The sequence below is a fragment of the Lynx rufus genome, unplaced genomic scaffold (assembly GCF_022079265.1).
Source record: "Lynx rufus isolate CCGP_SWC_20201006 ecotype Redwood Valley unplaced genomic scaffold, mLynRuf1.p SCAF_10, whole genome shotgun sequence".
Classification (NCBI taxonomy): domain Eukaryota; kingdom Metazoa; phylum Chordata; class Mammalia; order Carnivora; family Felidae; genus Lynx; species Lynx rufus.
The window spans coordinates 74,301,898-74,324,447 of NW_025814824.1; the positions used below are offsets into that span (position 1 = coordinate 74,301,898).

Genomic DNA, 22,550 nt, shown 5'->3' on the forward strand with positions numbered 1-22,550 from the left:
TGGCAAACCGGTCATTTATATGTCACCGGATACCAGCGTTATATAACTGAAGGGACATCTTTGAGCAGCGGTGGTAACAACTTCTTTTCCTGTCCTCTCTTGTCTGCCTCCCACCCCCATATACATTCAGAAGCCGTGCTGCCCTGGGCAGGGGGCTTAATTGTCCCCATACTGGGGACATGCAGACCTGGGTTCAAATTCTGACTCCGCCCCTTACTAGCTCTGATCCACACTAAGTCTTGATTTCCGCAGAACGTAGGTTAAGAATAGCTCCCATCTCCTGTGAGGAAGCAAGTTGGGTGATCTCCAAGGCCCCTTGGAGATCTGTTTTTGCTGGGTGACTTTGGGGGAACTTCTCTCCTCTCCCTAGGGCTGTCTCCCCTCCATGACAGCTTCGGAAGAGCTCCCTTCTTAGAAATAAGTGGCCGTGGGAACTTCAAGGGCCAGAGAGGGGTGGCCGGGTCTGCCTGGTTCTGCGTGGTTCTGGAGGGGCATGAGCCACACTGGTGGAGGCGGAGACTGCTCTGGGCCCCGGGCCTGCCAGCAGTTGTAGCCACTGAGTGAGGGAGCTCTGTGGGAGCCCCAGCAGCGGGGGGAGCATGGAAAAGCTGAGCTGGGCTCCGGGTGAGTAGGGGCGGGGAGGCTGCGGTTCACAGAGACTGCACAGAAGCTGCACAGAAGCCCCACGCCTGGGAGGAGGCGAGTCAAGGCCTTATTTATTCATGATCAGGCCGCTGGCATTTGCACTGGCTTGCACTTTTTTGCAAGCGTCACCTCAGGGAGACCCGGATGAGGGCCTGGCCCGCAGCAGATGCTCCATGACTATCTGTAAAATGAAGGGATGTGATCTTTATGGGGAAAAAAAAGGTTGTCCCGACTCCCAGGCCGGGCTCCTTGAAGTTACACAGATCTCTGCTGCTGGTGGGTCAGGAGGCCACATGGAGGAAGGCACAGAGCACAGACTTTGGATCTGGAGCGACCTGGGTTTCAACCACTGCCTTACCCAGCTATCCTTTCCTTCTTTCAACAAATGTTGATTGAGTGCCTCCTAGGTGCCAGCTGCTGTGTGACCTTCGGCAAGTCACTTAACCTCTCTGAGCCTCAGTTTCTGCCTCTGCAAAATGGGGACATGGTGCTACCTACCTTTCCAGAGTTGTTGTGTGGATTGAGATGAGGCACGTAAAGCCACCCAGCACCTAGCACCCGGTCCCAGCGGGTTGTCGTGGCTGTTGACTGACGTGCTGATGGTTGAGATGGGGGCATCGCTGCACCAAGGGAACCAGGGACGTCTGGACCCAGGAGGGCCTTCATACTGTTGGTGGTTAGAAACTGGGGCTAGATCTTGAGAAATTCACCCATTCCCCTAGTATCACGTAGAGCCCAGGAGAATGAGGGGTGTCTCGCTTTCTTTTTGGCATTTTGCTCTTGAGCTCCTACTCTGCGCCAGGCTCTGTGCTAAGCAGTGCGCATGCCGTGTCCTGAAGCTCCAAGTGGGGAGCAGGTAATTGAGGAGAGGTCAAGGAAGGGGCTACTGACAGAGGTGTGGGCGGCATCAGAGGAACCCACAGGGGCCGGCGAAGCACACAGGTCTAGCCTGAAGGTACCAGGGGAGGGGAAGGTGTAACCAGAACCCGGTGAAAGTTCAAGTGTGAACAGCGGTCTCCAGTCCCCACGGGAGCAGGGAGAGAAATAGCCGAGCCCACTCACTCTTCCTACTTCTCAGTCTCTTGCTGGGGCTTCCCGTTGGCCAGACCCAGCCAAAGGCACAGAGCAAGAAAGCCTAAGGGTGCAGCCTGTGAAAGCCAGCTTCCTGGGGCACACAGTAGATCTGGGGAGCAAGTGGAGAGTAACCAGCGCCCACATACATTGTATGTTGGAAGATGGGTGTTATATCCCCATTTTACAGCTGGACAAACTGAGGCCCAGAGGCACGGCGCAGAGCCACACTGAGAAGCCCCGGCCCGGAAGGCCCTTCCCTCGGACAGAGACTGGGGGAAAAGGCTCAGAGCCCTGAGTGCTGTTCCTGGGAATAACGGTGCGCTCAGATGGCCGGAAATGGGAGGCCCCTTTGAGGTCCCCTGCCTCTCCCTGTCCGGCTACAGGCACTGAGTAGAGGCGCAGAGACTGAAGCGTCCTCACGCAGAGTCACCAGCAGTCAGCAGCACACGAGAGACCGGACCCGGGTCTCCCAGATCCTCGGCCTCTGGAGCCTCTCTGCTCGCTGCCAGGGGCCCTGCCAGCCAGGGCAGACTTCTTTCTGCAAGGCTTGGCAGGAGGGCGGTTGCAGCTGGACATCAGAGTGGACTTGTTCCGTGGGATGGGGTTCCCCTAGGTCTGGCTGTCGGAGGCCATGACCCTCAGGGGAAGCCCAGAGCGGCTGCTTGTTTGTTTCCATGGCTCTGTTTGTGCGAGCCCCCAAGCCCAGGCCTCGCTCCCCTCCCCCAGGCAGGCCTGTGGCCCCCGCTCCCCTCCCCCTCGGCTCTGGGCCCTCTCAGAGGCCCCGTTGTTTGCGGCGTGGAGTGGAAAATCCCACCCCGGCCCTCGTGAATCATCCCAGAGTCACCCGCTCAGGCTTCAGGCCCTGGAAAGAAATGGCAGCGTTTTTCCACTGCGTGGAGAACAGACAGGGTCTCGGATCAGGCGAGAGGGGGCAGGGGGGAGCGCCCACCCTCGCTTGCCCACTAACAAACTAACAAAGTAAGTACTGAGCGGGGAAGGGTTAGGGCCGTGGCCGCGGCTGGGCCCGGGTTGGTAGAGGAGAGCCAGGCCAGGCCCGTGGCCGGGGGCTGGGCTGCTATGACACGGAGCCGGGCTGTGGACTGACATCACCAGGCTGGGCCGTGGGTCCCAACTGGCACTTAGAGTCTGCTCTGCAGATGTGTGGGTGAGGTCAGACTCCCAGCCTGGATGCCCCTGTTTCTGGGGCAGAAGAAATGCCAAGAGGGAGTGTCCGGGCCTCCACAGCAGCGGCCCTACCAGGGTCCCTGAGGGAGAATCTCCCTCCCTGGGGCCCTGCACGAGCCCTGCCTCGCTGGGCCTTGACCTTCTTCTCTGTGAGATGGGCATGGTCTCCTCCTTTCCTCTCCTGCCAGATAACTGGAGAAGGAAGTCACCACCACCCTGCAACTCAGGAAGTACCCCATGCTGGGAAGGTTCTGGGATGCTCATTCCACGGCTGCCCATAGAGGGGCAAGCCCTTACCCAAGTTTGCACACCTAGTCAGAATATACCCAGCCGAGATTCTCTGCGTGGAAGCTCCCAGGAGAGGAGAACAGAGCCAATGTCCTGGGCTGAGTCCCTGCTCCGCCTGTTAGCTGTGCAGCCTTGGGCAAGCATTTTGCCACCCTGAGGCTCTTTTTGGTGTCTCATCTATGAAGAGGGCTCTGCAGTGATAAGGATGCCTGAAGCAGTGCTTCACTGAGCCCCTGCATTCCCCTTTAATTCCGGGTCACCTGGAAGAACAGGGCCAAGCAGGGCCTTCTGGAAAGGGAAATCTTTGCTCTTCCTGAAAAACAGATGCCAAGGAGGGTGGTTTAAAATTCGGAGTTGGAGAGCATCCAACAGCTCGCTTAACAGAAACAACAGCTAACTTTTTGGGCCTTAGCTGTGTGCCAGGCACCAGGATTAGCACTTTTTATAGATTATCTGTCAGCAAGGTGCCGTCATATCCTCATTTTACACTTAAAAGAATGAAGGCTTGGGGAATGGAAGTAGGGGGCCCTGAAAGCCACACAGCTCGTAAGCAGGGGTGCCTGGTGTGAACCCAGGTCCCCAGTCTTACAACGTTCTCTACTGTTGCCCTGGCGCGGGTGGCCGGGGCGGGGAGGGGGGGAGCGGTGGGCGGGGTCGTGGAGCGGAGCCTGGCCCTGAAATCCCAAACCTGCAGAACTACATAGAAGGGCTCTGGATGGAAGGAAGACAAGGGAGATGGCTGCCAATTTGGCCAGAGGTCCCGGGAGGCTCCGAGGTGTCCGGGACTTGCCTGAGGCCACGCAGCCACCCGCTCCTCCCTCCCCCCGGGGCTCTTTCCAGTGCCTCTGGGGCCTTGGTGCCCATATCTGCCTGTCTGGATCTCTCTTCTGATTTTTATTCATGGACGAGCAAGCACGTGGCGTTCACAGGCCAGAACTGTGAACCGAGCCTGCCCAGCGTGAGATCTGGATTAATTACCAGCCAAACCGTACTGGGTTTTCAACGCTGATTTTAACTCCGGGCAGGAAACCTGGAATCTCGTTGATGGTTATTTGAAACAAATGAATTCCCCAGGCCTCACACATCCTCGAAAGCCAGGCTTCCTTCGAAGGTTCTGTGTTCAGTTCTTCACATCAGGCACTCAGTTAATCCTCATTTATCCCTTCAGGGTAGACAGAGCCGTAGCTATTGAGCCCATGGTGAATGGGAGCAGGTGGAGACCTCAGGAGTCTCCAGCTAATAAGTAGCAAAACCAGGATTTGAACAAAGGTCAGCCCTCTGTTTAGTAAGTCTGCTCAGCTGCCTTCTTTCTGTGCTACAGAGTTAGGCCTTTCTCTTGTGGGAAATAGGGAGCCATTGAATGTTGTTGAGCCGCGGAGCACCTTGGGAAGATGAACAAGGCTGTGTAGAGGAGGACAGAAGTAGAGAGAGGGTGGAGGTGGGGAGACAAATGAGGGCATGGTTGCAGGTTCTCGGGGAGCAGTGATGAAGGTTGGACCAGGCTGTGACCACTGGAATAGAGAGAACGTTTCAGTGATGATTATATGCCAGTCACCGTGTTAAATGTTCACCATCTCTCATTTCATCCCTGTGACGATCCTATGAAGAGGCTCTTATTGCCCCCATTTTATAGGCCATAGGCTGGTTAAAGAACTTGCCCAAACCCAGCTGGTAAGGGGCAGCATGAGGTTTGAACCCAGGCCTGTCTGATGCAAAAGCCTTTGCCTATACCGTTTATGCTGCACTGCCGCTCCATGGTGCAAAGAGGCTTCGTGTGACCTTGGACAAGTCCCTTCTCTGCTCTGGCTCTGCAGAGAACTTGGCTGAGCTCTGAGGTCCCTTGCTGTTTTATCTTATCAAACATTTAGCTGAACCCTAGGGGGGGAGAGAGAGAGAAATAGTTCCTCTGAGGAGACTAACAGGAGGTCTAACAGGAGTGATAAGCTTCTGGGCAGATAATTCCCCAAACAATATGAAGCCTTTACAATAGAGGGAAAGAGGGGACTTGACTCAACCTGGGGGAGGGATCAGGGAAGGCTTCCTGGAAGAGGTGACAGCCTGGATAAGTTAGCTAGGCAATAAAAGACGAAAACTTCAAAGACCTAGAAACAGCAGCTGCAAAGGCCTGAAAGCCTCAAAGAGCATGAGTTCCTTAGGTAGGGATCTCAGAGGACCCCTCTTCTCAGCCGCTGGGTTTCCATGCCCAGAGCTCTGGACAGGCTTGTTGAATGACTGCTTGAACTCATTCTCTGCTGCCACTTCGCACTGATGCCATCTTCTTGCTTTTTTCCTTAGGGTCCCCCTGGGCTGCCTGGGCTCCCTGGACCCCCTGGTGCACGGGGGCCTCGGGTAAGTGATCACACACACTGTCCTTGGGAGCTCTGGTTGGCTCTTTGGCCTGTATCCCACAACCCCCAAGTTCCAGCCTCGCTGTGTGTCCTCAGGCTGTTCCCCGTCCCACGTGAGGACCCATTTTCCATTTTGCCCATTGGAGTGTACTTAGGGCTCTTAGGGGGCACCGTGTGGACGGGCGTGGTGTGGGAGAGCAACGACCTCTTACAGGGTCTCAGTTGTTCATTGTGGGTATCACCCGTGGCAGCCTAGAGTGGAGAAGGGGTTTCTGCAGACCACACGTCCTGAGCTGATGGGTTTCAGCATCTGTCCAGGACAAAAGCTGGCTTGGGAGGACATGACCCTCACATCCATCTCTGCACCTCTGCAGGCACCTCTGCAGGGCCTGGGGTGGGGATACCGAGATAGGCAAGGTCGGGGGGGAGCTCCCCATGCTGAGAGGTCTCATCAGAGGCTGGAGGATGGCTTGGCTGGGCTGCAGTGGCTGAGATGAGCTAGCCTGAGCCTTGGTGTGAAAAACCGCTCCTACGTGTCATACTTCCTATGTCACTTAATGCTGCCTTGTTTGAGCCCCTCTCCCCTAGGAGCCCCATGGGCCAGTACAATCATTCTCCTTTTAGGGACGAGGAAACTGAGCATGTAGGAAATGGAAGAGCCCAGGATGGGAGCCCAGGCTCTGAACCATATGCTGGGACCCTTGGGGGTTTCTCTTGTTGAAAAAAAATCTGTCCTTTTCCCAAGAGGGCTCAGACCCATGACGCCTGGCACCTGTGCCTAGGCTGAATCAGCCTTTCCCACGCTGGGTGCCTGGCAAGGCTCTGGCAGAGACAGCTGCCTGGGGCATATTTTTAGCTCTGAACCCAGCGGATGGTTCTGGTTATGCAATTACTCGAGCCCTAGTTCCCTCCAGACCTGGCCCTGTACTCTCTGGGCCCAGGGCTCTGGAATCTGCTGTCTAAAGCAGCATTTCCTCCTGGCTCCAGAATCTCCATGGAGCGTCTACCCAGAGCTGGGGACCACAGAGGTACCAGGGATACTGCTGGCCACAGGGCCTTGCAGCCTGGGACCAGGAGGAGGCCCTCTGACTTAGCAGGCACCTTACCTATCCAAACCGCTCCTCTGCACCTTCGCTCGGGCTGTTCTCTCCACCTGGCCCCGGCGACCTGGCGCGCCCTTCTTTGCAAGCTCCTCCTCCATCCCCTGCAGAGATCCAACGCCCCCACGTTTTCTGATGACTGTCCCCTTCTCGGAATTCCTGCAGCAATTTATCTGCCTTTCTGGATGGCACGGATCACTTCCGAAAAGCTCACAGAGACTGCTGAACTCTGTTGACCGAGCTACATATGCATGACCTCACCCTCCCAGTCATCCCGAGAAATAGGTTCCAATAGTGTCCCCATTTTACACGTGAGGAAAACTGAGGCTCAGAAAAGTTGTTACTTTGGACAAAGTCAACCATAGGGTAAATGTCAGAGCTAGGACTGAAGCCGGGCAGTGTGACCCCAGAGCCTATGATCGTAACGATTTATTGCACTGATTTTTCTCTCTACTCAGTCGGGCCCTTGTGGGCCAGAGGCAGGCCCTGTTTTTCTCTTTCTTACACAATGCCTCTCAGAGTGTCCTGCATATAGCAGGTGCTGGCCAAATGTTTGCTGAAGAGTTCTAGGCCGAGAGTTAACACTTCACCCCAGAAGCTGTGTGATCTTAGGTAAATCTCTTCCCTTCTCTGGGCCTCAGTTTTCCCATCTCTAAAGCACGGGGTCCTTCCAGGATTTTCCAAGGCATTTCCTTAGAAAGGTATTTCCAAGGTTCCTCCCAGCTCTGAAATTCCATGAGTGAGTGAATGGCTCTCCTGACATCCTTCTTGGGCTCTCTGTGTGCTCCCCTCCCCATCATCCTGTTTCTAGACTGGAAATTCCATAGATCATAAAATTCCAGAGATAATAGAATGTGAAGATTAGACAACCCCAGCTCCTCTCTCCACAGATGGTGGCTCTGGGGCTCAGGGAGGGGCAAGGCCTTACCTGAGGTCATCCAAAGCTCAGTGGCATGCCCCTTCCCACCTCCGCATACTCCCCCGGCCCGCGGAAGGATGTTGGGGAATCCCTGGGCCCTCCCCACACCCGGCTTTCTGGGCTGCGGCATTTATAGAATTGGTCTGCTTGGCTCCCAGTCAACTATGTGCTGCTTCGTTTCGCTGCAAGGCAGTGGCTGGAGAGGGGAGGAGAGGTGGGGGCGGGGAAGCAGGAAGAAGCCCCCACCTTCATAAACTGCAGATGGGGTAGCCGAGTGCTCCAGGCCACCGTCTTTGGGGTAGCTAGGGGGCACAACTGGGGAGAAGTGGCCACTGTTGGCCTCCCACAGCCCATGCCTGGTTCTGGAGTGCTGGTCGGGGGCCCCTCCTGAAACGCCTTTACGCAACTTAGGCCCAATTCAGGCGGAGCCCTGAGGTTAGACCCCAGAAGCCTGGGCAGGGGTGAACATCTGAGGTCCTCCACGTTCCTTGGAGACCACTGGGCCCTAGTTACTCATAGGACTTTTGGGGAGAGAAAGGCTGGGGAGGGGGAGGGCTGCTCACAGCTAGTTCCAGGTCCTGACACTGCCAGGTCACATCCATATGCCAGGAGGCGGTGCTCGGGGGCATGCTTGAGAGGGCTGGAGAGCTGCTTAGTTTAGAGAGAGGGTCGCCCGTGACACCCTTATCAATTCCTCAGGCTGAGTGAGCTTCTGAACACTGTTCCTTCTCAACGTGTTCAGAGAAGGGGAGGGTCCCCGTTCAGGCGTCGAGGAAGAGGGAGGTGCCGTGGTTGGAATGTGACAGGCTGCAGCTGGAAAGTTGGCCTCCGAGAGGGAGGAAGGAAGCAAGTTCATACACAGCTAGCCAGATGAGTCAAGAGGGGCCAGGGACAAGGGCAGTGTGTCTAGAAGCCGGTGTGGTGGGGCACCACTGGGCCTCTCGAGGCGCCTCTCCCCACCCCCACTGCCCCCAGATTATTCCTGCTAGACAGAGACTCTCGGGAATTACCTGACTCTTAGGGCTCTGTTTCTATTACTGGCTGCAAGACTCTAACCCAGGGCCCTTGCTGGAGAAAGTAGACATAACAGGTTCCAGCTGTTATATGGGATTCAGATATGACCTGGGAAAATCCAGTGCCATGAATAAGCCTTAGACCTGAAGCCAACAGGCCTGGGTCCCAGCCCTGGCTCGGCCATCGCTCTGCTGTGTGACTTGGCCAAGACTCTTTGACTCTCTGGGCCCGGTCTTCCTAGCTGCTCCAAGGCCCCCAGAGGACCCGTAAGCTCAGAGCGTGTAGGAATCTAAGGGAGAGCTCTCTGGCTGGCCTGTGGCTCCGGAGGGATGCACCTTTGCTTGGGAAATGCCACATACTCCCTTCACTGAGTTCTCTACTCCAAAGGCTCACACAACAGCACGGTTGGAGCCGAAAGGGAGCAGTTTGTTTAGGCAGAAGTCCTAGAAGATCCCCGGGAGGAAGTAGCATTTGAGCCAGGCCTTGAAGGATGGGGTAGGTGTCAGCTGGGGCTGGATGGGAAACGCATGCCAGGTGATGGGAACAGCACAGGCAAACGTGATGAGGCATGGGGGAGGGAAGCAAATAGAGAAATGGGTTTTGAGCCCGGGAAGCCAGCCTGGGAAGGGCTGCGGGGCCAGGTGGAGAGAAGGGGGAGGCGGCAAAACTCCGAGGTTGAGGGCTTGAGCTCTGAAGCCGGACATCTGAGGTTGAGCTCTGGCCCTGCCTCTTAGCGGCTGAGTGACCTGAGAAAGTTCTACACCTCTCTGAGCACCGTCTTCAAAATAGGAATAATGATAGCTTCTACCTCGCAGGTTAGTAGAGTAAAACGAGGTGATGCATGGAAAGTGTTTAGTGCAGGGGCAGGCACTGAGGGGGCCCTCCCTAAGAGTAGACCGCCATGATAGTCCGCTGAGGCTTGGCTCGGTGAGAAGACCCAGAAGGGTAGGGGGAATGTGCCGGGCATTGCTGTGGGAGGTGCGTGACACCCATTTTTCTCTCACTTCTTTGTTTCTTTCCCCTTTCAGGGTCCTCCTGGGCCTTATGGAAACCCAGGCCTCCCCGGCCCTCCTGGAGCCAAAGTGAGTGTTTGCAGTGGGGTCTGCAGGTCGGGCCAGGGAGTGGGTGATGGGGTTGGGGCCACATTTGGGGTGCTTCTTAGGGGCTCCTGGTGGGAGGGCCTCAGTGCCACAGGCAGTCCCGGAGCACCTCCCAAGTGCCGGGATGGTGACACAGTGGGGACTTGGGAGTAGAGCTTCTGGCTGGGGGCGGGGGGCTAGGGAGAAGAGGACAGCTGCCACCTACAGTCCTCAAAGGAGAGCAGGAAGAAGGGTCATTTGCTGCTTAATAGGGCGGACCCGGAATGTTGGACTAGGGATATAAGTTTTATGGGTCGTAAGACTTACCCTGTCCATCTTTCAAGCTGGGGAGGGACATGGTTGCGTTTGAGGACGATCAGTGTCGTATGGACGTTGACTGGAGGAGGGGACCAGAGCAGAGGCAGGGAGACCTGGGGTGGTACAGGGGAGAGATGAGGCTAGCCCAGCCAGCCTAGGGATGTGTGAGGAGGGGAAGCGGCTGCAGTCACGATGTGGGGGGGGAGAGGTAGAGGCGACAGAGAAGAGACCAGTGACTCCCAGGGGGTAACCCGGGGGACCAGACCCGGGAACCCAATGAGGATGTCATTTGGGACCCTGCAGCCCCGCCAGGTGGAGACCATTTGTGGACAGACATTTTGAAACTCTGCAGAAGGCTGAGCCGGAGATAGAGCCTTGGGGGGGGGGGGGGGCGGGGGGCGGTGGCCACCTCCCCCAGGGAACCTTTCTGGAATGCTCCAGTCCACTTTAAGATGAGCCCGCAGAGACCAGAGTGACCGGTACTCTGATGCCGGCTGGGAACCGCAGCCCCGCAGCTCCTCGGTCTATTCCTGCTGCGGCGGCAGTGAACAGGGCTGTCCGGGGCTGTGCTTGGAGTGAGCAGCCTGAAAACTACACATTAAAAAAAAAAAAACAGCATATATGTTCTAGAAATATTCTGAGCACCAGAAGGTGTGCCAGGCCAGCGACATTTAGGTCATGGGGAGAAGTCTCCAGGAGTGGCCGGAGACACAGGAGGAGGGGAAGGAAATTGCAAGGTCAGGGAAGCCAAGAACGCAGAGACCGTGCGGAAAGAGTGTGAAGCAGGCTGGAAAGGCAGAGGGGCTCCCGGTCAGGACAGAGCCCGGCCCAGCCTGCCCTCCGCGGGTCACGAGGGTGGCCAGGCCCAAGGTGATTCTTTGCTAAGCCTGTCGTGCAGGTCGGGTGGCTTAAAGAAAGTTGTTATTGTCGGCAATAATCACCATATATTGGACCTCACTGTGGGCGCTATGCATGCACTTTATGTAACTTGTCTTCATTGGATCCCCACAAAGACCTAAGGAGATGGGTGGAGATACCGTACCCATTTACAGATGGGGAAACCAAGGCTCAGGCACCTTAAGCCAGTGTCTGGGAAATGGTAGCAGGTACCTGCTCCAGTGGGCCGGGCAGAACGAGGCAGCTCCCGTGGAGACTTCTGCTTTGCACAGGGCTCAGGTCTCCCAGGCCATGGGCTACATCGCGATGTCGAGGACCCACAGCTGTTCCAAATCACCGGGTCTGCTCAGGAACACGCTTTTCTTGGTCTGGCTGGGACCATCCGGTCCTCCCCACTCCTTCCAGCTTCCAGATTGATCCCTGGCTTCTATGGGAGCAGAGGCTCCTTCTCCGGCCCATGCTGACCCCACACTGCAGGGCCTCAGCCCCAGGCCCACGGCAGCCCTGGTCTGGCCTGCAGCCCACGCCCTCTCATCCAGCCGATAGGTGTGCTGAGGCAGGAGGGGGCCCCTCGGCTGCTTCTCCCTCCATTTTGAGAAGCAGCCCTGGGTGCGGTGAGTGAGGCTCGTATCTAGCAGGTGACTCTGCCTCCTGCCACATAGAGCTGGGATGAATGGACTCAGGGTCTCCTGGACAGGATTCCAGCCTGCTTCTGCACGTAACAACTAAGGGTGTGGGTTCCAGAAAATACACTGGAATAAGAGGCTGCTTCTTCCACGAGTGCTTGCGTAAAACTCCAAGGGGGGAGTCGTGCCCTTTGCCGGCTACCTGGCCTGGAGCCCAGGGGTGAGCAGAGGTGGCCCCAGGACAGGCCAGTTGGGTGGGCGCCCCCAGTTCGCTGGGCTTGGATCCTGGGCTGCGCTTGATCTGTGGTGTGGCCAGGACAAGGTTAGAGCGGAGGCCCTCCCTGGATGGAATTCCTGACTCAGCTGAAGACAATGCTATGGATCTGCACCAAGGGTGTGACTCTGGGGAGAGGATCCTCACTGTGTCCCAGATCCCCCTTGGGCCTGGGAGGTGACCTGATGGGACTGTAGGGCCGGCCTCCCGCAGGCCCTGGGCCGGCTCCTCCTCTTCCATATGATGTTGGCTTCTAGAGCCGCCCCTGGGGCCACCCATCCATTCGTCTTCCTTCAGTCAACAAACGTTTATTGAGCACCTACTATGTGCTCAATAATTGATAGGAAAATCAGGAAGGTCTGCCCACGTGACAGGGAGCCTCCACTTTGTCTGGATGGGTCACTGTGCATACATTGTTTCAGTGGGTTGATGGAGCCGTCAGGAGCTTATGGTCTTGTAGGATGAAGACTGAGGGGTGGGAGAGTCAGGTGGATTGAGCGGAATCAAGAAAGGGAAGAAGAGCAAAGGAAGGACTTCATGCCTCTTGAGGTCACAAAAGGCCAAGGTGACTTTCCCGAGTTACTGGCAATGACCAGCAGGGACAGGACTATATTTTGGATCCTTGGGTTTGCCCGCTGGAAGACACTTGTCAGGGCCGCTGCAAGCCAGAGCCAAGGTTCAGCCCAACCCGCCTGCCCTAGGCCCCAAGGCTTACCCATGTGCCCATATACCCATATACCCCACGCTCAAATCTACCAAGGAGACGGAGGGTCAACCCCCACATGGAGTCGAGATCAAGGGCTTTGGGAATGAGGCAGAGAGGCCAGCACCCTGGGAGGATGGCATTGGCTGACGTTTAGAGGCCCAGTGTTGAGTCATTGGATTGATTCGTGGAGCCAACCAACCCACAGTTGTCGCTGCAGGGAAGGGCAGTGATTAAGAGCACAGACTCTGGAGCGAGATGATCGAAGTTCACATCCCAGCTCTGTCCTCTCCTAGTTCTGTGACTCTGGGTACATCATTTCTGCTTCCCGTGCCTCAGTTTCCTCCTCTAGCAAATGGATGATGAGAGTAGCCGCCCCCTTGAGTTGTCACGAGGAGTAACTGAGTCACTTAGAGCAGTGCTGGCCTGTGGCAATGCTACGGGAGGGTCAGCTGTCAGCACGTGCGAGGTGTTGGGCCAATGTTGGGGCAACAGCAAGTGCAGTCCCTGCCCTTGCGGAAACAAGCTAATCGCACTGGTAAATGCGGAATTATGCCATGATCAGGGTTCCACATGAGAAGCACGGGCTGCTCCGATGCCTAGCCCAGTGGGGATTGGTCTGGTCTGGGAGGGGAGGTGTGCCTTTCCGGAGGGCAGACGGGCTGAACTAAGGTCTGAGGTGCAGCGGGTGACAAGACACAGAGGCAGGGGGTGGCTGGGGAGGGTAGCAGGCCTGGTAGGCGGTGGTAGGACTTTTGGACTTCAGCCAAGGAGCGATAGGAATCCGTGAGCAGGGTTTTGGCAGAGGTGACATGATCAGATGAGGTCTGTAAAGGCCACTCAGGCAGCCTGAGAAGCAGGGCTGAGAAGCCGGTGGGGAGGTCTGGAGCTGGGGATGCTGATGGGCCGTGGTGCAGTCAGGTGGGATGTAGGGCTGGGGGCAGGTGAGGGGCTCTGGGACAAAAGCAGGTGGGGCTCCAGCCATGAAGAAAACTAGAGCTGTCCATGCCAGAGGCTCAGGGCCCCCCGGCCCACTCTTCCGGGTGTGTGGTGGCTCCATCCCTCTTGTGGATTACCTGGGATTATTACGGGCCCTCGGGCACTGGGGGCGGAGAGGCGGGCAGGAAGGAGCAGACCTGGTGACCCAGGCAGCTGCTGGTGGAGCTGGCGGGAACCGGGGTGGAAGCAACCCTACAGCGTTCTCAGGCCCCAGCTCCCGCCTTTCCCCCTTCCTCTGATGATGGAGTGGGGCATGCTCAGTAAGGAAAATGTGGAATAGTCTAGAAAGTATCGAGAAGAAAGTAAGCTCCCTGCAATGGCCCTGCCCAGTGATAAGCGCTGAATTCATTTTGAGGACTGGGCCAGGGACTGGCCGAGAGCTTCACATACTTTGTAGGGCACGTGTTATTACCCCCGTTTTCCAGATGAAAAAACTAAGGTCCAAGTGGCTAAGTAACTTGCCCAGAGTCACATTTCTGAAAAGTGGCAGAGACGGGATTTGGACCCTCTACTGCCTAAGTCCAAAGCCTGCATGTACTTTTAGCTACGAGGCAATTTTGCTCCACAGCTAGCTCTGTGTCCTTCCTTTGTGGATTAACATATATTATGTATGTTAACATATACATATATAACACATACAATTTTTATTTACTTTATTTTTTAATGTTTATTTATTTTTGAGAGAGAGAAGGAGACAGAGCGTGAGAGGGGTAGGAGCAGAGAGAGAGGGAGACACAGAATCTGAAGCAGGCTCCAGGCTCTGAGCAGTCAGCACAGAGCCCGACGCAGGGCTCAAACTCATGAACTGTGAGATCGTGACCTGAGCTGAAGTCGGACGCTTAATTGACTAAGCCACCCAGGAGCCCCACATATATAACATATACTAATCAAACTGCATACATACACACACAAAGATATAGATGTACATACACATACATGCACACATACATATAGGTGAATAATTTCAAATGTGCCCTGTACCCAAGAGCTTTATGTGTTCCACTGTTATTTTGCTAGCAATTGCCTTCTAGAAAGATTGAACCAATTCATGCTGCTGCTAGCATCAGAGGAGGGTATTTTAAAAAGATAATTTATTCTTGTTTTCACTTCATTGATCATTGAGAAGAATGTGTTTCTTACATCTGTTTTCCATTTGTATTTTATCATTTACAAAGTGGTTTATCTGGAGGGTTGGGATGCTGTCCTTTGTTATGGATTTGTAAAATTATTTCTATTTACATACTAAGATTAGGAAGGCTTCGTCTACCTTACAAATATTTTCCAGTTTGGCTGCTTGCCTCTTCAGAGTATTCATGATGATATTCACGAAGAAAAGTTTTATCTATTTTTTTTGGACTGACGATCACAGCTCACACTTACTAGGAACTTATGTCAGATAGTTGGAGAGGGTTCCACCCATATATAAAATTTATTGTTCTTTATTTAAAAAAATTTTTTTTAATGTTTATTTATTTCTGAGACAGAGAGAGAGCATGAGTCAGGGAGGGGCAGAGAGAGAGGGAGACACAGAATCAGAAGCAGGCTCCAGGCTCTGAGCTGTCAGCACAGAGCCTGACACGGGGCTCGAACTCACAGACGGCGAGATCACGACCTGAGCCGAAATCGGACGCTCAACCGACTGAGCCACCCAGGCGCCCCATATTGTTCTTTACTTTTGTACGCAGACATTTCTTTCCTACCACATGATCAGATAGGTATTCATTTATATTCCTAGTCATTTCATGGTATCATTTGTATCTTTAAAAATTTTTTAAACCATCTGGTATTAATCTTCATGGGGGGCTGGGATGAGGTGGGGTTGTAACTTTATTTCCCCCCCCAATATTAACCATTTATTAAGTAACCTTGACTCTACTGATTATTATATGACAGACCAGGGTCTATCCCTGGCCATTCAAGTATGTGTCATTGCTCTGCTTGTATATGTTTTGGTTAAATACTATTTTATGTGACATCTACAATCTTTACTCTATGTGCCTTCCTCCCTGTCTCCCCGTTCTTTGAAAATATTTCTGGCTGTTTATTCTGTCAGATGAACTTTATGCTCATCTTAATCATTTCCTTAAAAAACACCCTGGGGGTTTTATTGGAATTGCGTTAAATGTGTCTATTAATTTGTGAGGAATTGACATCTTTAAAATATCATGTTTTCCTGTCTAAAACCATGACATGCCGTCTCATTTGGTTGCATTTTTTAACCATCTCTTAATAAACTATTATAGCTTTTATTGCATAAGACCTGCACAGCTCTGGTTTATGCGTAGAAATTCTGTATTTTTGTTGTTGCTATGAATGAAATATTTTCCCCATTCTATTTTCTAGCTGGCTGTCAGCTTTTGAATAGGACAGTTGACTTTTGTATTTTTGTCCTTTTTGTGTTTATTTTATAACCATGCCCTGTACTGAATAATCTTATTGATTTTAATAGTATTTCTGTTGGTTCTCCTGGATTTTTTAGACAGGCACTCATACCATTTGCAAAAACGGGACATACTTTTGTCTCCTTTTCCTCAAAGACGAGTTGTCTCATTTGTTTTTCTTGCCCTATTGCATTGGCCTGAACTTCTAAATGCATGATGCCCATGTTATTTTTAGAGGAAGCCAGTCTGAGCCAACCCTAGCCCTAGAGTTGTCTCTTGGGATTCTAATCACTCATGTGCTCATTTGTGAAATATTTTATGATGCCTCCTCTGGGCCAGGCCCTGTGCTGGGTACTTGGATTAGAGATGACTTACATGGGGCATTTCTGGCCCAGAATTTCCCAGTCCTTCGTGATGTGTCCCTTCTTTGTGTCAGCCCCTCTCTAGACCTCAGCCACTCAGAGCCCTCTGTTCTCTCTACTTCCAACCCTACCTGCAGAAAAGGAGCTCAACATAGTTACCACCCCCACTATATTTGTAGCATTTATGGGTGAGGATATACCTTTCCATCTGTCTTCTAGTTCTCAGAGGCTCTGTTAACTAGTCCAGATGGAGTACTATTCCCCACACAGAATGGGAAAGGGGCTTGCCCAAGGTCACACAGGCTCGTTGGCTGGAGAGCTGGGTTGGCAACAAGGCTCTCATCCTCACCAATGGGTAAGCGATTAATTAGACTTTATAGATTCCTTCTATTTCTCACTGGGGAATCTCCATGAGTCTGGCTGGGAAGCCATAGTCTTCTCCATCCCATAAGTCACACATGCACCTGACTAGGGATGCCTCGAGCATCCCTGCAGCTAAAACTTCATCTGTCTCCCTCCTTGTCTCCCTCCAGCCTGAGCTTAGCTGGAACTCCCTTTAGGAATTTCCTGTCAGTCTGGGTCAAGTTCTCCCTGACTTCCTCCTGTACTCCACTTAGCACTGGGTGGTAGTGTTTTCATCTGCAGTGAAGTGAAATGTGAAGAGCTTGGTCTCAAGAACCAGACTGCCCGAGTCTAAATCCCATCTACAAATTGTCTGACTTTGGACAAGTCACTTATCCTCTGTGCCTTAGTTTCCTCATCTGTGAAATGGGGATGGTGATTGTTGCTACCTCACAGATTTATGTGTCCGGGGCTCAGAAGAGCACCCAGAAAATGCTAGTGCCTGTAATGATAACAGGCACTCTTTATCATTACTCGTCTCTGGTTTCTCCCTCGAGAGTCCCCCATGGACATGAACTGGGTCTTGTTCCCCACTGCGGTTTTCCCTGTCTTTACCCCAAGACTTGGCTCAGAGTAGGTGTTCAGTATGTATCTATATTTGTAGCTATTGTACTGGGGCAAGGATTATGTCCCAAGCGCTGCCCTAGCTGCTCATGATGCAGAGAGAAATCTATAAAATGGCCCAGGTGAGCAACCCGGACAAGGGAGCAGGCCTGTCACCTCGTGGGGTCTCAGTTCCACCTTTTATGAAGTGACACAACAGGATACACGAAAACCCACCCCTGACTGCATTTCAAGCCCAGCTCCTGTCCGAGCTACAGACTGAGGTGGGCAAGGGCGGGGTGGGGGAAGCTGCTGTCCTTTTTTGGCCATTGGAATCCTTGGTAGCCCTGAGCCTGGCCTTGCACTTGCACCATGGACATAAAAGGCATCGGAGCAGGGCTCGTGAGGAGCCAAGGCTGGGAGACTGTGTGTGAGGGGTGGCCCGTGTGGGGTGGGGGATCCCGGAGGGTGGGATCTGTAGAAGTGACCTGCAGGGACCCAGGTGGGCAGAGAGCTGGCGTTCCAACGGGAGGGGCCAGTCTCCCGCCTGGGGCAGCTGCCATTTGGTCAGAGGGAGTGCGGGAGAGTCGTCCGAGCTTCTTATCCGAGTAAGTGAGTGCTTTGAAGTCAGACAGACCGGGCGCTAGCTGAACCTGGGAAGGCCTCACCTCTTACCTGTGTGTCACCGCAGGCTGTGACCCAGCCCCTCCGAACCTGTGTCTCGATCCTGAATTGCAGCAAGTGGGTGTTAAGAGGTCTAATGGACACAGTACCGGGCACGGAGTAGGTGTGCTGTGAATGACCTTCTCTTCCCTCTTTAAGGCTCTGTCCAGTTCAAATGTGGCAATGTCTTGTGGAGAGTGGCTGAGTCAGGATTTGGAAGGGCTGAGTTCTGATGAAGAAAGGAGCCAAGTGGGAATTAATTAAAGTTGGCCAAACCACCCCTCCCATGTGTCACATCCATTATCTCACTGGCTCCTTGCCAGGAAACCTAGGACGCTGGTGGATATGTGTGTGTGTGTGCATGTGTGTGAGCACCTGTGCGCGAGAGAGTGTGTATGCATATGCCTGTGCACGGAAGCGTGCACGTATGTGCGTGCACCCATGTGCATGTCTGAGTGCGGGTGCATGTGCCCTCCCGCACGTGTGTGTCTGTGTCTGTGTGTGCGTGTGTCCTGGGAAGCCCCCATTTTAAGGCTCAGAGCAGTGAAGTGACTTGCCCGAGGGGCCTCTGGGATTCCGTGCCTTCGCCCCAGGACTTCTGACTCAGGGCCCAGCCTGGGGAGGGAGTGTGGGAGTGAGCGTGAGGGACAGGGATCAGGGGTTCTTGGAAGGTGACATCAGGGTGGACCAACTCTCCAAAGGACTGTTTTCTGAGTAATTTAGCCATGTTGGGCCAAAGGAGCAGGCTGGCAGCCAGGAGCCCTGTAGGAGATGCAGCTGGAGAACTCCACGGGCCCTTTCCCTCAGCCCCAGGCTCTTGGGAGCCAGGATCCTCACGATGGGGACGCTTCCGTATGCTAGACACAAAGGGTGCTTGTCTCTGCCCGGGCACCCTCTGCTCACTGGCCTCTCCCCAGTTTACCGTCTTTTCTAACTCATCGGGTCCCAGGACATCCCAGAGCACAGACCTGGGAATGACGACTTCAGGGGTCTTAGCTCCACCAGTGCCTCATCTTGGGGCCTCAGACAGTCCCTTTCCTTCTCCTAGTCTCAGTTTCCCCAAATGTATCGGGGAGTGACAGCGCTTCCCTCGCCCGCTTCCTCAGGCTATTGTGAGGATCTCATGAGATGAGGGCTTTGTGAACGGTAGAGGGCAACGCACAGATGTAAGTGGGTGTTACTGCACTGACCCTCGGTAATTAGAGAATAGCAAGGTGAGCGTACTGGAAATTCAAGGAGAATCGGTCATGCGTCTTAGATGTGTCTCTCAGAAGCGGTCTGAGAGCTCAGGGGAGCAAGCCCGGAGGCGGTCTTAGCAATACACACATGCAAGGACTCGGCACCCAGAGATCTACCGGTTGGTTGGGGAGGACACGTTCAGGCTGCGTCTTGAAGAATGTCTATGGCTTGGTGAATGAGGGTCCAGGACTGGCTTTCTAGGTGGGGGTAACTGCCTGAGCAATGACCGGGCAGCGGGGAAGCACAGGGCATGGCTGAGGGTGGGCTGTGGTCTGGCGAGGAGAAGAGGGACCCTGTCTGTGGGTTTGGCTGCTGGAAAGAGAGCCAGGTCTGCAGAGGAGGGGTGGGACCAGATGACAGAAGATGTGGGACACACAAGGAGGAGTTTGGATGTGTCATCATGCAGTCAGTAGGGAGCTACGGAAGGTGTTAGCACAGGGAGGAATTGAACTGGAGAAGACCCCACTGGAGGTGTGTGAGCCGCGGTGGGGGGACGGATGGGAGGGCATTTTAGTAGGAGGCAAGGCTTTGAGCAGAGCTTGTGGGGAGCTGGCCTCTCTAGATGACTTGGTGGCCAAAGTGGAATTGTTTTTGTTTCAGGGACAGAAAGGGGACCCAGGGCTCTCACCAGGAAAGGCCCACGATGGGGCAAAGGTAGGTTTCCAGGGACCCCAGCATTGAGGGAAGCGGGGGAGAGGACAGTAGGGAAACTGCCACGCCCTGGCAGAGACCACCGTGTGACAGAGGCAGGGGTGGGAAGTGGCGAGGGAAGAGTGTGGTTTGGTGTTTGCGTTGAAGTCCTTCAGCTGTCCCCATGCCAAACCCAAGGTCTTTCCCTGCACCTTCTTTGGGGCTGCAGCCAATAAAGCCAACAAAAGATTTGGCCTATGGACAAACCCTTGGTGAGTGACCTTTTGTGTAATGCCCTGCATTTCTGCGGGGCCCTCCAGGTGACCCTTGGCATCCAGAAGCTTCTTGGGAGCATACAGCCAGGAAGCTTCCAACAGACATTCAGACTCCCCTCTGAGGTTAATTCGGGTGGACAGGTCTGTGGATTTCTAGGAGGTGGGCCAGATTCAGGGCTCCCTAGCTCTGAGGGGCCATGAGACCAGAGTTTCTCGGGGAAGAGAGAACACTTAGGCCAGAGGACTTCATCTATCCCTGAAGCACTCCCCTCCATAAACTGATTAAGGAGCTTGGAGGAGCACAAGACAGGTAGGAACAGGGGAACCCAGACTTTAAGGACCCCCCGCACTGAGACATACGTATCTTGGAAGGAACACGCGAGTCTGTCTGGCTTCCTTCTGGACACAGCCCAGGAGCCCTCCTGATGGACAGAACACTGCTTCTCAACCCAGCCCCCTGTGCTCGGCCACACAGAAGAGGCAGCTGCCTTTGATTTCCCCAAGAGAACAGTGGCTCATTCCTTCACACCCTCCCTGATAATTGTTTCATTCAGCAAACATTTACTAGGTACAGACATCCACATCCATGCCCATTTGCTCCTCATTGAAACCTCGTCATACAGGACCGATGGGCCCAGCTTGCAGATGAGAAAACAGAGGCCTCAGAGGCCTTTGCTGGAGGTCACACAGCTGGTCAGGTGCAGAGCAGGATTTGTAGCCGGGTCTGACAAAGTCCAGGGGCCCGGGCTTCTCTCTTGCTCCTGGGTTGTCTGTTCTCTGGTCTCATGGCAGAAGTGCCCCCTACTGGGTGACTACCTTGCCCAGCATGGATGAGGAATGGGCAGAAGGGAAGGTGTCTCAGGAATGCAGAGAGGGCAGATCGGAACGGGACAGACAAGTTGTGTGTCCCCTGGGGCAATGGTTTTCAAACACGGTTTTAGCAGCACGCCTTTCCCTAAATGCTAGCTTGTGCCAAAGTCCAGTGTATGAAGTAGGTCAAGTGGAGTGACTGGGTTGGTGGGGAGGGGCTGGGGATCTGCCCACTCGGCCGCCCTCACGCCCCTCAGAGGCCTCTGGGCCTCCAGGAATCCTGTTCGCAGACAGCTGGCCATACGAGGGCACACCTGCAATTTCACGAGGGTCTCTGCTCCCGTCCCCTGCCTCACCCCTTTGTCTGTGTTTTGCAGGGCGACGTGGGCTTGCCTGGGCTCTCTGGGAATCCAGGACCTCTTGGACGAAAGGTACACCTTGGTTTCAACGCTTTGCTTTGTCCAGTGGGTTTTCTCTCTAGCTTCCCAGCTTCTCAGCTTCTCTCATCTTCTGGGACTGACAATGCTAGTGCCTATTCCAGAAAGTCCTCCTGGAGCCCCAGCCTGTAGGCCAGGAGCCTCCACTCTGCTCCGGGACCCTTGGCCCATCTTAGTTATGTTCCGCCTCTCCAAGTCTAGCCTCACCGACCAGGGTGTACGAATCTGGTGTGTCACTCTCCCTGATGAGCCGAACACAGGGCCTGCGCGTAGTAGGTGTTCAGGAAACGGGGGTGGTGGGGGTGGATGATGTAGGTCAAGGGTCCACTGCTGTTTGCAAGATCGCTGATGGGGTTTCCAGTGGGCACATCGGCCTATAGCCGTGTCTTCAGCTTCCGCCCTGGCTCCCAGCTGTGGCTGCAGCCACCCTGTCTCTGGGCCATCTGGTTCTCACCTGGACAGATGTGGTATCTCCTGGCTCCGTCTTGTCCTTGCTCTGAGGGTCCCTGTGGCACAGGGGGACTTGGAGTATCACGTCCCCTGCATCCCCTTCACCCTCCGCGGCCAGAGCAGGCCACGTCATAAATCTGAAGAGGCCAGACCCAGACAGGAGTCCGTGGCTGTCTGTGAGCTGGGGAAACATGGTATTTTCTGGCTCAGAGAACACAGAGGGACTCCCTCTCCCCACTCGCTTCCCCTCCATGCTCCAGTACTTTCTGATGGATGAGGTGTGAGTGGAAAAGTCTCTTTCCAGCACCGGCTCATAAAGCAGCCAGTGGTGGTCTCGCTCTGCGTGGGGGTGGGAGTCCAGCAGAGGTGGCAGGAGATGGGAAAAGCAGACTAGACCAGCTCCTGCCTGGGTTCCAGGGCTCCCTGCTCTCGGCAGATGTCTGAGGGGGCCCAGAGCCCCCATCCGAGTGGGACCAGCTTACCTGAGAAGGGAGAGGCGTCTTTTCTAAGCTGAGGACGAGCCTCCGTGCGGTTGGAAAACTGGCAAAGCCATTTACGCCGAGCCCCTCAGGCCCTGGCTGAGGCTGACACGCAGGAGTTTGGTCTGTGGCAGACCAGGGTCACCTGCTTGTGGAGGGAGGTGGGCAGAGCATGGGGCAGCGCGGGTCCCAAGGCAGGGACCCCTGACCAAGTGGTGGGAGCCGGGGAGGAGGACCGATGGGCTAGAATAGCACCTAGAAACGTCACTGTTGGTGAGCACTCTCTCCTCCCAGGAGCATCTTTGGTGACAACAGCAGCCACTTCGTCCTGATCCTCTTGCGTGGCTTTCCTGCATCATCTCGAGTGGGGAGCCTTGGGGAGAGGGGACATCAGTGGGTGAGGGGTGAAG

General features: G+C 54.5%; 1 protein-coding gene across 1 annotated transcript in view; it reads left to right on the forward strand.

Annotated features, from left to right (window-relative positions):
* The window catches only part of COL27A1 (collagen type XXVII alpha 1 chain), a 136,513-nt gene that overhangs the window by 13,863 nt on the left and 100,100 nt on the right, over positions 1 to 22,550 (forward strand). Inside the window, exons 4-7 of the mRNA XM_047099631.1 lie at positions 5,488 to 5,541; positions 9,602 to 9,655; positions 19,660 to 19,713; positions 21,152 to 21,205. Coding sequence (XP_046955587.1) covers positions 5,488 to 5,541; positions 9,602 to 9,655; positions 19,660 to 19,713; positions 21,152 to 21,205 — 216 coding nt within the window. The remainder of the gene's footprint in view (positions 1 to 5,487; positions 5,542 to 9,601; positions 9,656 to 19,659; positions 19,714 to 21,151; positions 21,206 to 22,550) is intronic.